The sequence below is a fragment of the Carlito syrichta genome, unplaced genomic scaffold, assembly GCF_000164805.1.
Source record: "Carlito syrichta isolate Samal-C Ts95f unplaced genomic scaffold, Tarsius_syrichta-2.0.1 Scaffold106255, whole genome shotgun sequence".
Lineage (NCBI taxonomy): Eukaryota > Metazoa > Chordata > Mammalia > Primates > Tarsiidae > Carlito > Carlito syrichta.
Genome location: NW_007050351.1, coordinates 91,460 through 104,240, shown reverse-complemented (window position 1 = coordinate 104,240; position 12,781 = coordinate 91,460). Strand labels below are relative to the sequence as shown.

Sequence of the window (12,781 nt, the reverse complement as noted above, 5' to 3'; positions counted from 1 at the left end):
CCCGCGGGCTCAGGCAATCCACTCACCTCAGCCTCCCAAAGGTGCGGGATTACAGGCTGAGCCACCGAGCCCAGTTTCATTCCTATTTTAAATGCATTTGTATACACTGTTTTACTTTAGAAATACAGAGATGAATTAATAATGTATAACTGGGCCGGGCGTGGTGGCTCATGCCTATAATCCTAGCACTTTGGGAGGCCGAAGTGAGAGGATTGCCTGAGCCCATGGGTTCGAGACCAGCCTGGGCAACTTGGCAAGACTTCATCTCTACAATAAATCAAAAAGTTAACCGGGTGTGGTGGCATGTGCCTGTAGTTCCAGCTACTTGGAAGGCTGAGGTGGAAGCACCGCTTGAGCCCAGCAGGTTAAGCTGCAGTGGCCATGAGTGTGTCACTGCACTCTAGCCTGGGCAACAGGGTGAGACTCCAACTCAAAAAATATATATATAGCTGAACAAACTTTCTAGTAAGGCAAACATTTCATTCTCTCATTGATCTACTTAGTTACCATATAGTACTTGCAAAACCTGAGGCAAAACTTTACTCAAGTGGCCAGTATTAACATAAATATCTTATAAGCTCTCTAACCTTGAGTGAAGTTTTTTTCAAACCTTTCTGAGTCCCAGTTCCCCCGCCTCTAAGATTGAAATAATAGCTAATGGGGGGCTTTTATGATTAAATGAAGTAGTGATTGTAAAGAGCCTGGTGCGCAGTGTAGGCTTCCTGAACTTAGTGTACTTCCCAAAGTACCTAACTCAATCAAATGCAATTGCCTTTCTTGTCTGTTTTTCTAGCTAATAGCTATAGTTGTTTCCCCTATAATTCTTGGGAACAGAGCCTTCCTTTTTGTGTCCTAACTATGAATGTTTTAATTCGAAAGAAAGTTTCCTGCTCCCTCAATCTTTCAGACCTGCTTGTGTCAAGGAAATAGAGTATCTAGGTTCTGAATATCTGGCATTCACATTTTAAAGGCTAAATTATTATGTCCTTCTCTCATATTTCCCAGTATATATATTATGACTTTTGTTTTGTTTTGTTTTGTTTTTTAGTCGGAATCTCACTCTGTCGCCTAGGCTGCAGTGCAGTGGCACACTCACGGTGACTGCAGCCTCGACCTGCTGAGCTCGGGTGATCCTTCTGCCTCAGCCTTCCAAGTAGCTGAAACTACACGAACATACCACCATGCCCAGCTAATTTTTTGATTTATTGTAGAGATGAGGTCTCGCCAAGTTGCCCAGGCTGGTTTTGAACCCCTGGGCTCAGGCAATCCTCTCGCCTCTGCCTCCCAAAGTGCTGGGATTATAGGCATGAGTCATCATGTCTGGCCTATATTATGCCTGTTTTTAAAAAGTATAGCTTTACCTGAGATATTTGTGAAATATAATTAAATTGGCTGAGCTTAGTAGCTCAGCCTCTAATCCCAGCACTTTGGGAGGCCAAGGCAAGTAGATTGCCAAAGCTTGAGCATTCGAGGTCAGACCGGGCAACTTGGCAAGACCTCGTCTCTATAATAAATCAAAAAATTAGTTGGGTGTGGTAGCGCGTGCCTGTAGTTCCAGCCACTTGGAAGGCTGAGGCAGAAGAATCGCCTGAGCCCAGCAAGTCGATGCTGGGGTGGTCGTGAGTGTGCCACTCCACTCCAGCCTGGGCAACAGAGTGAGACTCCAACTCAAAAATATATATATATAATTAAATTAATTTGTTCTGGAGCATTTGAAAAAAATCTGATCACCATTAACTGTTTTCTAAACAGTAGTTACTGGTTTTAATAAAGACTTCTTTATAGTTTTAATACATTTTTCTATGTGGCAGCTCTAGGGAGAAGACAATGAAAAACTGTGTGACAGACGAGAGCTCTGCATCAAAAGTCAATGCTGATGTTGACAGTAGGATTGAAATGGGTATGCTTTCTCTCTGTAATCATAAAATGATTAAAACATTAGTTGCCTCAACTGTCATAGCCAATCTTGGGTAGGAGGAAGACAAAATAGTTGACAAAGAACAGATTTGAAGCAAACACAAGATTTTCTGGCTGTATTTTTCTTCTTCCTTTTCCTAGCCAGGAGGACCTTACTGGACAGGCCTCAGAGCCCATCAAAGCACAAGCTGTACTCAAAGAGTTCAATTTCATTTATATCACTTTACATCATTAGTACACCCAGAAAATTACATCACCCATCTTGGTCAGCCCCTGGGCATTGCTAAGGTGATTGATTTCATTAGTCAGAGACTTGTGACTCATCTACATCCGTGTAGCCCATACCCTGGCCTGGCCCTCCCGGGATCCCCCACTAAGAACATTTTCAGCTGCAGAATCTCTTGTTTTGGGGCTATATTCCTGCAAATACAGTTAGTAAGCCAATATTATTAAAGTGGTTATGCCACATGAATGGTCATGCCACAGCCTAGGAGAAAGCTTTCTACAGAGAAATGGCATCATGTATCCTTGTGAGTTAGCCTGACACTATCAGATAAATCAGATGACCTTTTGCTTGAGAAAACTTTCTTCTGTCTCAAAGTCTCTGTCTCTTTGAAAAATCTACTGAATTATACACAAACCCTAAAAATCAATTCCTAAAATTCCAAGCCGGGATCAGTGGCTCAACCTATAATCCCAGCACTTTGGGAGGCTGAGGTGAGTGGATTGCCTGAGCCCGCGGGTTCAAGACCCGCCTGTGCAACTTGACGAGACCTCATCTCTACAATAAATCAAAAATTAGCCAGGCGTGGTAGCGCGCGCCTGTAGTTCCAGCTACTTGGAAGGCTAAGGCGTAAGGATTGCTGGAGCCCAGCAGGTCGAGGCTGCAGTGACTGGGAGTGGCCACTGCACTCCAGTCTGAGTGACAGAGTGAGACTCCAACTCAAAAAAAAAATTAAAAAATAAAATAAAATAAAATAAAATTCCAGCAATAACTTTGTAGTTTAGACATTAAGCATTTTCAGTTTACAACATATAGTATTTTATTATCCTGACTTCTTATCTATCCATGTGGACACTTTTTTTTTTTTTTTTTGAGTTGGAGTTTTTTTTTGAGTTGGAGATTTATTGTAGAGATGAGGTCTTGCCAAGTTGCCCCGGGTGGGTCTCGAACCCGCGGACTCAGGCAATCCACTCACCTCGACCTCCCAAAGTGCTGGGATTGCAGGCTGAGCTACCGAGCCCGGCCATTTCATTTTGTTTTTGAGTTGGGGTCTCACTCTGTCTCAGGCTAGAAATATAATGGCACCATCACGGCTCATTGCAGCCTCCATCTCCTGAGTTCAGGTAATCCTTCTACTTCAGCCTCTGGGTAGTTGGGACCACAAGCATGTGCCACCACACCTGGCTAATTTTTTAAATTTTTATAGAGACGAGGTCTTGCCATGTTTCCCAGGCTGATCTCGAACTCCTAGGCTCAGGAAATCCTCCTGCTTCAACCTCCCAAAGTGCTGGAGTTACAGGTGTGAGCCACCACACCCAGCCTATTTCATTTTAAATGGCATTTTTAATATTTAAAAATTGGTGCAGTTTTATTGTAATAATTTTAGAAAACATGAAAAACGATATTTATAGAGTTGGGGTCTCACTCTGTCTCTTAGACCACAGTTCAGTGGTACGATCTCGGCTTACCACAGCCTTGACCTCCTGGGCTCAGGCTGTCCTTCCTCCTCTGCCTCTTGAATATTTGAGACTACAGGTGCACATAACCACACCCTTCTTGTTTTTTGTTTTTGTTTTTGTTTTTTGTAGAGAGTATGTGTCACTGTGTTGCCTAGGCAGGTCTTGAACTCCTGGGCTCAAGCAATCGTCTCACCTCAGCCTTCCAAAGTTCTGGATTACAGGCGTGAGCCACTACACCCAGCTGGAAAATGACATTTAAATGACATTTAATCACTCATAAGTCTATGTCCTAAAAAGAATCCCAGTTAATGCTTCAGTATACAGTCTTCATTGGTATACTGCTTTTGGTATACAACCTAGTTTTTTTTTCTAGGTGTAAGCATTTATATGTCCATTTCCAGGCAGAGAAAAATACATTTGAAGCATAATTTGACTGTCTTTTTGTATCAGCTGAATTAGACTTCATTTATGCCATATTGCATCAACACACACACACACACACACACACACACACACACACACACACACACAGTTTCACTCCATGAGTTTAAAATGTCTAAAGGTGCACAATCTCTTCTGAGAAAAAACTGCTTTAACAGAGAGCCCATTTCTAAAGGTTCTTAGAAGATCCAGCTGTTGCCTGGATTTTTTTTTTTTTTAGTATAAAATTTATTTTGCTACTTTAAAACGTTAAGGAGCTTTGTTTTCCACTGAAAATTGTGTTTGTGGTAGATCCCTGGGGAGTGTTGCCAGTAGGCATTTTTGGTAATCCAATATGATCAAAGTGGTTATGCTATGTTAATGGCCATGCCATAGGCTAGGAGAAAACTTTCTGCAGAACACCTCCCTCTAGCTCAGTTGTTCAAAATGGTGCTGTCCCACCCATTTCAAATGGACAGGGAACCGCCACTGTCTTGGATCTTCCTGCCATTCTCCCAACCATATAATCTTTACTCTTTCAAAGGGTCCTCTTTCTTTTTCCATACCCCCAAAATAAGCACACCTAGGCAATGTCTTCAGGCTCTCCTATTCTTTCTGTATTCTTTTACCTTATTTAGCTCATCTATTTTATAACTGTTTAAATAAATTGGTTATTTATATTTATTTTATATCATTGCTGCATATCTTAAATATGTTGGTCTAGCTTTCACAACCTGCATTGGTCTCTCTGCACCAATACCCTATTTCTGTTGAAAAATTAGTACTACATGAGGGCAACCCTCCCCCCCAAAAAAACAATTATTTTTTGGAGGGCAGTCCCCTTGTTGTGCAAGCTTCCCCTGCTAAGTAAGTGTTCTAGGAACCCATTGGCATCAGTGTATCAGCTAGTTGTTGTGAGATGCTGTATTCAGCTTCAGTGATTTTTTTTTTGGTGGGGGGAGGAATTCTTTCAACACGTTTGCCCATTTCGTGATGGGTGATTTATGAGTGCACCTGCCCACACTGTACTGAGTTTTTAGCAGTTTTTGACCAAAACAGCATGACCCCAGTGCCCCACCCTCCCCATTCACCCAGTTTCGCCCTTTTTGTTGTCGTTGTTTCCCTGGATAAAAAAAAAGTCCTTAAAGGGAAATGTTTTGCTGATGTGTGAAACAAAAAACAACAGAAGCACTAAAAGGCATCAAAATTGCTGAGTTCAAAAACTGTTTTGAGCAGTGGAAAACGTGCCTCAATAGATGTATTGCATCAAATGGAGAGTACACTGAAGGAGACTGAAGTTTAAATATGTAAGAATAAAAACACAATGTTTAATTATTTTTTTAAAAGCAGGTGGTATTTTTTTTTTTTTGAGAGGACAGAAAAGCTCCCACAGTGGGAGGGGACCCCAGCGGGTTGCCCCACAATGTTTTATAAATAAATTTCATTTCTTGGGAGGCTCCCTTGCATACTTGGAATCTCCAGTGTATAACTTTCTAGCCCCTCAAGTGGAACATGTCCAAAATAATCCCCAGAACAAACAAATGTCCCCCTTTCTCCCTGCCCTACACAATTCCTAAGATTTCATCAGTGTCATCACAACTTTCCCATTACCCTGGCCCAGAATCATGTTGGGGTTTGATGCTGGTTCTCTGAAGCCAGCTGAATGTTCATACCCTATAATATAATCCACAGTTGACGAGCCTCCTGTTTCATTTCTTTTTTCTTTTTTGGGGGGGTGGGGTTAGAGTCTCACTCTTGTTTCCCAGGCTGGAGTGCAGTGGCATGCTCACGGCCACTGCAGCCTCGATCTGCTGGGCTTAGGCGATTCTTCCACCTCAGCCTTCCAAGTAGCTGGAACTACAGACATGTGCCACCACACCTGGCAAGTTTTGTGATTTATTGTAGAGATGAGGTCTCACCAAGTTGCTCAGGCTGATCTCAAATCTCCGGGCTCAGGCAGTCCTCTCACCTTAGCCTCCCAAAGTGCTGGTATTATAGGCTGAACCATCACGCCTGGCCATTTTTCATTTCTTAATAGTCTCTTACCAGGCATGCTAAATAATTATCATTTACCTAGTATAAACTCTGGGCCAGGCACTATCCATTCTGTCCATTGTCTCAGTGAATCCTCACAACAACCTTGAAGGTGGTTTTGCAAGTGAGGAAGAAGACCCAAAGAAATTAAATAACTTGCCCTAGTTACACAGTAAGTGGCAGAGCTGAGATGCAAACTCTGGTCCATCTGTCATCAAAGTCTCTTAACCGTTACATGATGCTGCTTTCCAGTCTCTTCTTTCAATTCATTTTGTACTTTGCTGCCAGGTTAATGCTCCTAAAACACAGCTGTGATAATTAATCATACCTGCCTGCTCAAATCTTCCATGGCTCCTACTTCCCTACATAAATTAGGTCTATACTCCTTTACTTAGCATACAAGACTTCCCTAAACTCTGTCCACAATTTGTTTTTTCAGCCTAACCTGAAACATTAACTCCTATTTCTCAACTACAATGTCCAATGCTCCAATCAAACCAGACCACTCCCTGATTCCCAGATAATCTCTCCTTTATCCCTCTTCTGCCCCTAAACTAATACTATTCCTCTGCTTGAAACGCTTTAATAAAATTCTACTCTTTCTTTTTTTTTTTTTGAGTTAGAGTCTCACTCTGTAATCCCGTGCCTTTGGGAGGCTGAGGTGAGTGGATTGCCTGAGCCGTGGATTCGAGACCCGCCTGGGCAGCGAGACCTCATCTCTACAATAAATCAAAAAATCAGCCAGGCGTGGTAGCACATGCCTGTAATTCCGGCTACTTGGAAGGCTGAGGCAGAAGGATCGCTGGAGCCCAGCAAGTCGAGGCTGCGGTGGCCGGGAGCAGTTGCTGCATTCCAGTCTGGGCGACAAAGTGAGACTCCAACTCAAAAAAAAAAGAAAAGAAAATATCAAGTGAATGCTACAGATCCATATTCCTCAAACTCAAGGCTGTGGACCCCTAGTCCACGGGCAGTTTGAGACCTTAGTTCTGTGTTTTTGTTTGATGGAAGTTACAAAAAAATATTGAAACAATGTATTGCTTTTGCAGCAATAATCTGATTTTTTCGAAAACTAGTTTATTTTTTAGAACAGTGTTAGATTCATAGAAAAATTGAGCAGAAAATACCAAGAGTTTCCATATACTCCCTACCTACACACAATAAACAGCCACCCCAGCTATCAACATCCTGTACCAGAGTGGTACATTCATTACAATCAGATAAACCTACATCGACACAGCATTATCACCCAAAGTTCACAGTTTACATTAAGGCTCACTCTCAGTGTTCTCCATTCTATTGGGTTTCATAAATGTATAATGACATGTATCCACAATTTTGGTATCATACAAAATAGTTTCATTGCTCTAAGAATTTTCTGTACTTGCCTATTCATTCCTTCCTCCTCCCTAACCCCTGGCAATCACTGATCTTTTTACTGTCTCCATAGTGCCTTTTCCAGAATGTCATATAGTTGGAATAATACAGTATATAACCTTTTCAGATTGACTTCTTTCGCTTAGCAATATACATGTAAGGCTCCTTCATGTCTTTTCATGGCTTGATAACTCCTTTCTTCTTAGTGCTAAATATTTTATTGTTTGGTTACTCACCCACTGCAGGACATCTTGGTTGCTTCCAAGTTTTGGCAGTTATTACTAGAGCTGTTGTAAACATCCTCATGCAGGCTTTAGTGTGGGTGTAAGTTTTCAACGCATTTGGGTAATTACCAAATAACATAATTGCTGGATCATATGATAGAGTATGTTGAGATTTGTAAGAGACTTCCAGATTGTCTTCCAATATAATCTTTTTAAGATGTCTTTTTATATAACTTAGTTTCTTAAATTGCTGTTTCTCAAACTGGATTCTTATTCTCAGAGTTTATTAGAATATTAAGCTTGAGAAACACTAATGTGACTGGTGACAGCTATAGATGCTCAGAGTGCTGAGGCCATGGGGAAAGGTCTTGTGGCAGGTATGGAAACAAAGCCACCAGACCTTGCAGACTGGAGAACACTGGAATGTCCTAAAAGAAAGACCAACACATTTGGGTTGGTGGATCTGGTATGAACAAGTATATGGAGGTGGTAATGAACCTGGCAGGCCATGCAGAAAGCTGAGTGATGGTGTGGTCTGGGGGGAAGATTTGTGTTGGGTAGAAAGTCAGATTCTGGAGAGCAATGAATGTCTTACTAAAGATAATTTACATTTATCCCTTAGATGTATGTATATAGCACACATAGACTCTATGAGTTGAAGGGAACCCTGCTCACTCTTCTTGCCAGTTTGCCCTTGAATAGACTCACACCTAAAATATACTGATCTAAGGAATATCTTATTTTAATATAACAAAGATGGGCCAGGTGTAGTGGAGGCCACTTTGGGAGACCAAGGCAGGAGAATTGCTTGAGCCCAGGAGTTTGAGACCAGCCTAGGTAACAAAATGAGACCTTGTCTCTACAAAAAGTAAAAGTTAGCTGGGCATGGTGGTATGCACCTGTATTCCCAGCTACATGGGAGGCTGAGGCAGAAGGATCACCTGAGCCCAGAAGATCAAAGATGCAGCAATCTGGGATGGCGTCACTGCACTCAAGCAACAGAGTGATACCCCGACTCAAATAAATAAATAAAATAGCAAAGAAAAATTCACCACAGTCAACCTTAGTGGCTCATTCCGGTGTCTAGCAGATGTGTCAAGGTCTTCTTTATAATATCTCACTGAAATCTATCCCATTTCAACCTGTTGATCCTTGTTGTGTCTTGGTTTAGCCATAATGGGGTTTTAGTTGGATAAAGATCAGCCTGGTATATCAGCAACCTACCAAAATAGTTGCTTAAACAAGAGAGAAGTTCATTTCTCTCTCATATAGAAATCCATATATTGACAGTCTAGGGCTGTTACATGGAGGCAGGGAACTAAGGAAAATAATGAATATGGGAAGGTATGCGGCTAGCAATCTGTTATGGGGGAAATGAGGGCAATTCAGCAAAAAAGTACATATCTACTGAGCAAATCCCGTGTTAGGGGCTAAGCAGACAAGGACATGATACAATAGTGTCAAATCTTCATATACTCCCAGTCAGAGAGATTTATCACAGCTAATTAGGTCACAAAATAAGCTGAGACTAGAGCTCCACTGTGGCAGAGATTCAGACCTATGGGGAAGAGGCAATAGAAGTACTGACTGAAGGCATGGAAAAAGTCATCACAAAAGAGGTGACACTTAAACTGAGCATTCAAATAGAATTCAGTGGACTTCGTTAAAGGGAATGGGCATCCAGTGTAGAGGGAAAAGCAGCAGCAAAGACAGATGAGAATGATTAGGAGATTGATTCAGTTTGTGGCTGGAGTTAAAGCCAAGTTGCAAAGGGCCTCTTTACTAATTATGTTCATTTAATTATCTTGAAAACGAGTAACAGAAGTTTTAAAGGAGAGTTATAAGTTGACTTAGAGAGAGAACTCAAGCTAGATTCAGTTAGATGGGCAGAAGCTGGAGGCAGTAGTCCCAGTAGGAGGTAATGATGACCTGTCCTGAATAGGACAGTAGTAGTGTAAATGCAAACAGGGAAGCATAGATTGATTAAAACCTTGAGGATCTGAAAAGAAAGCCTGGATGTGAAATAGCAAAAAAAAAAAATTTTTTTTTGAGTTGGAGTCTGACTCTCGCCCAGGCTGGAGTGCAAGTGACACACTCACGGCCACCCCAGCATCGACCTGCTGGGCTCTGGCGATCCTTCACCTCTGCCTTCCAAGTAGCCGGAACTACAGGCACACGCTACCACACCCAGCTAATTTTTTATTTTTACTGTGAAGACAAGGTCTGGCCAAGTTGCTTGTGCTGGTCTCAAACCTGCAGGCTCAGGCAATCCACTTGCTTTGGCCTCCCAAAGTGCTGAGCCACTGAGCCCAGCTGCAAGTATTTTTACCAGCAATATTTTGCTATATGGTCTATATTCAGAGTTGAATTTCTGAATAAAAGAAAGAATTTATTTAAGGAAAAAGGCCGGGCACGGTGGCTCAGTCTGTAATCCCAGTACTTTGGGAGGCCGAGGAGAGAAGAATGCCTGAGCCTGGGGGTTTGAGACCAGCCTGGGCAACTTGGTGAGACCTCATCTCTACAATAAATCACAAAAACTGGCCCAGCGTGTTGGCATGCGTCTGTAGTTCCAGCTACTTGGAAGACTGAGGCTGAAGGATTGCCAGCAGGTAGAGGCTGTGGTGGCCATGAATGTGCCACTGCACTCCCAGCCTGGGATACAAGAGTGAGACTCTGAGTTGGGAACTTAGTTGCAAAACAGTTTCCTGGTAAAGAAAAAAAAAATAGAGTGGGACTCCAACTCAAAAAAGAAAAAAAGGTTGCTGAGGCTACAGACAATCTATTCATGGTAGGAGAAAATAATCTCACTAATTTCCTTTAATGTTTGTCCTATCTGCAATCATTACATATTAATATTTTAAAAGTCAAGGATTAAGTTTTTTTAAATTGGGGATTAGCAATTTAGAGAAAATAATTTTAGAAACAAATGAAAGACAATTTCTGCTCTTAAATTTGTATCTCCTACTGGGAAGGCTGAGGCAGAAGGATCGCCGGAGCCCAGCAGGTCGAGGCTGCAGTGTCCGGGAGCAGCCACTGCACTCCAGTCTGGGACAGAGTGAGACTCCAACTCAAAAAAAAAAAAAATTTGTATCTCAGTGGACTCTGGGTTACAAGATGTTTATTAAAGATCAACAATGAAAGGAAAAGGAGGAAAGAGAGTTGAGAAGAGAGTTCTAGAACGAGAATTGTTCCTCAGGGTGTCCCTCACCAGGCTGAAATGCTTGGGCCTTCATACTCCTTCCTAGCTTAATCACTGGAAGTAGACTGTCTTTGGGAGGACATAGCATCAGGAGGTGGTTGTCTATAGCTGAGATAGGCTCTGTAGAGCAAATGGCCAAAGTGCACTCTCATATCTGGGCAACAAGTCCTTCCTTGAAGAGCATCTGGACAGTGCATCTTCCTCTCAACCTCCTATGGGTTGACATGTCTTTTTACAAACATGTGAAGCTGAGCCTCATCCAGCTGAGATCACTGGTAGTTGAAGTGGCCAACTATTAGTTCTTTGCCCCATATCAGCATTATAAAGCCATTTCTCTGTCAATACAAATATGAAACAATGTTCAATGGTAAAAAGACATAAATTATGGTTCTATCACATTGGCTATATGGGTATTAAAACCAGGGCTGGACAACAATGTAAAATTACATTGCTTTTAGAAGTAAGTACTAGATATATTTTATATCTGAAGAATATGAGACACAGACAGACCTTTTCTTTTTCCTGATTTGTGGTATATGACACAATTAGTCATAATGGTGACAGAGCAAAGCATCAGTTTTTCTTTTTCAAAAGTTATCCTATATCTTGTATATGACACCCAAAACACAAGTAACCAAATAAATATTAGATACACTGGACTTAATAAAATTTAAGATATTTTGTGCTTCAAAGGACACCATCAAGAAAGTGAAAAGAGCCGGGCTCCGTGGCTCAGCCTGTAATCCCAGCGCTTTGGGAGGCTGAGGTGAATGGATTGCCTGAGCCCACGTGTTCGAGACCCACCTGGGCAACTTGGTGAAACCTCATCTCTACAATAAATCAAAAATCAGCTGGGCGTGGTAGTGCTTGCCTGTAGTTCCAGCTACTTGGAAGGCTGAGGCGGAAGGATCGCCGGAGCCCAGCAGGTCGAGGCTGCGGTGGCCGGGAGCTGCCACTGCACTCCAGTCTGGGAGTTGAATGAGACTCCAACTAAAAAAAAAAAAAAGAAAGTGAAAAGATAACTCACAGAATAGGAGAAACTATTTGCAGATCATGTCTCACAAGGGTCTAGGGATCTAGTATTCATTCTATATCAAGAATCCTTAGAGCCAGGTGTGGTGGCTCATGCCTGTAATTTCAGCACTTTGGGAGGCGAAAGCAAGAGAATTGCCTGAACCCAGGGCTTCGAGACCAGCCTGGGCAACTTGGTGAGACCTGGTCTCTACAATAAATAAAAAAATTAGCCGGGCATGGTGGCGTGCACTTTGTGGTCTCAGTTACTTGGAAGGCTGAGGTGGAAGGATCACCTGAGCCCCGCAGGTGGAAGCTGTGGTGGCTGTGAGTGTGCCATTGCACTCTAGCCTGGATGACAGAGTGAGACTCCAACTCAAAAAAAAAAAAAAAACTGCTTAGAACTCAATAACGAAAAGACAAACAACCCAATTAAAATGTGGGTAAAGGATTTAAAATAAGACATGCAACTAGCCAAAACCACATGCAAGATGCTCAATATTACCAGCCATCAGGGAAGCAAAGCAAAACCACAGTGAGATACCACTTCACACCTACTAGGATGACTAGAATCAAAAGGCTGGATAATAAGTGATGGCCAAGCTGTGGAGAAGTTGCAGCCCTCATACATTGCTGGTGGGAAAGTAAAAGTACGGCAGTTCCTTAAAAAGTTAAACATAGAGTTACCATGTGACCCAGCAGTTTTCCTCCTAGCTTATTTATCCAAGAGAAATGGAAACCTTGTATAGGAATAAAACTAGCATTATTAATAATAGCTCAAAAGCCCATTAAATGAAGAATAAACAAAATGTGGTATATTAATATTCAACCATAAAAAAAGGAATGAAGTACTGACACATGGCACAACATGTATCTTTTTTTTTTTTGAGTTGGAGTCTCACTCTGTCGCCCAGACTGG

General features: G+C 42.0%; 1 protein-coding gene across 1 annotated transcript in view; it reads left to right on the top strand.

The window, feature by feature from the left end:
• LRRC36 (leucine rich repeat containing 36) overlaps positions 1-12,781 on the top strand; it is a 49,236-nt gene that overhangs the window by 3,649 nt on the left and 32,806 nt on the right. Inside the window, exon 2 of the mRNA XM_008066668.2 lies at positions 1,812-1,900. Within this exon, the coding sequence (XP_008064859.1) occupies positions 1,812-1,900 (89 nt within the window). The remainder of the gene's footprint in view (positions 1-1,811; positions 1,901-12,781) is intronic.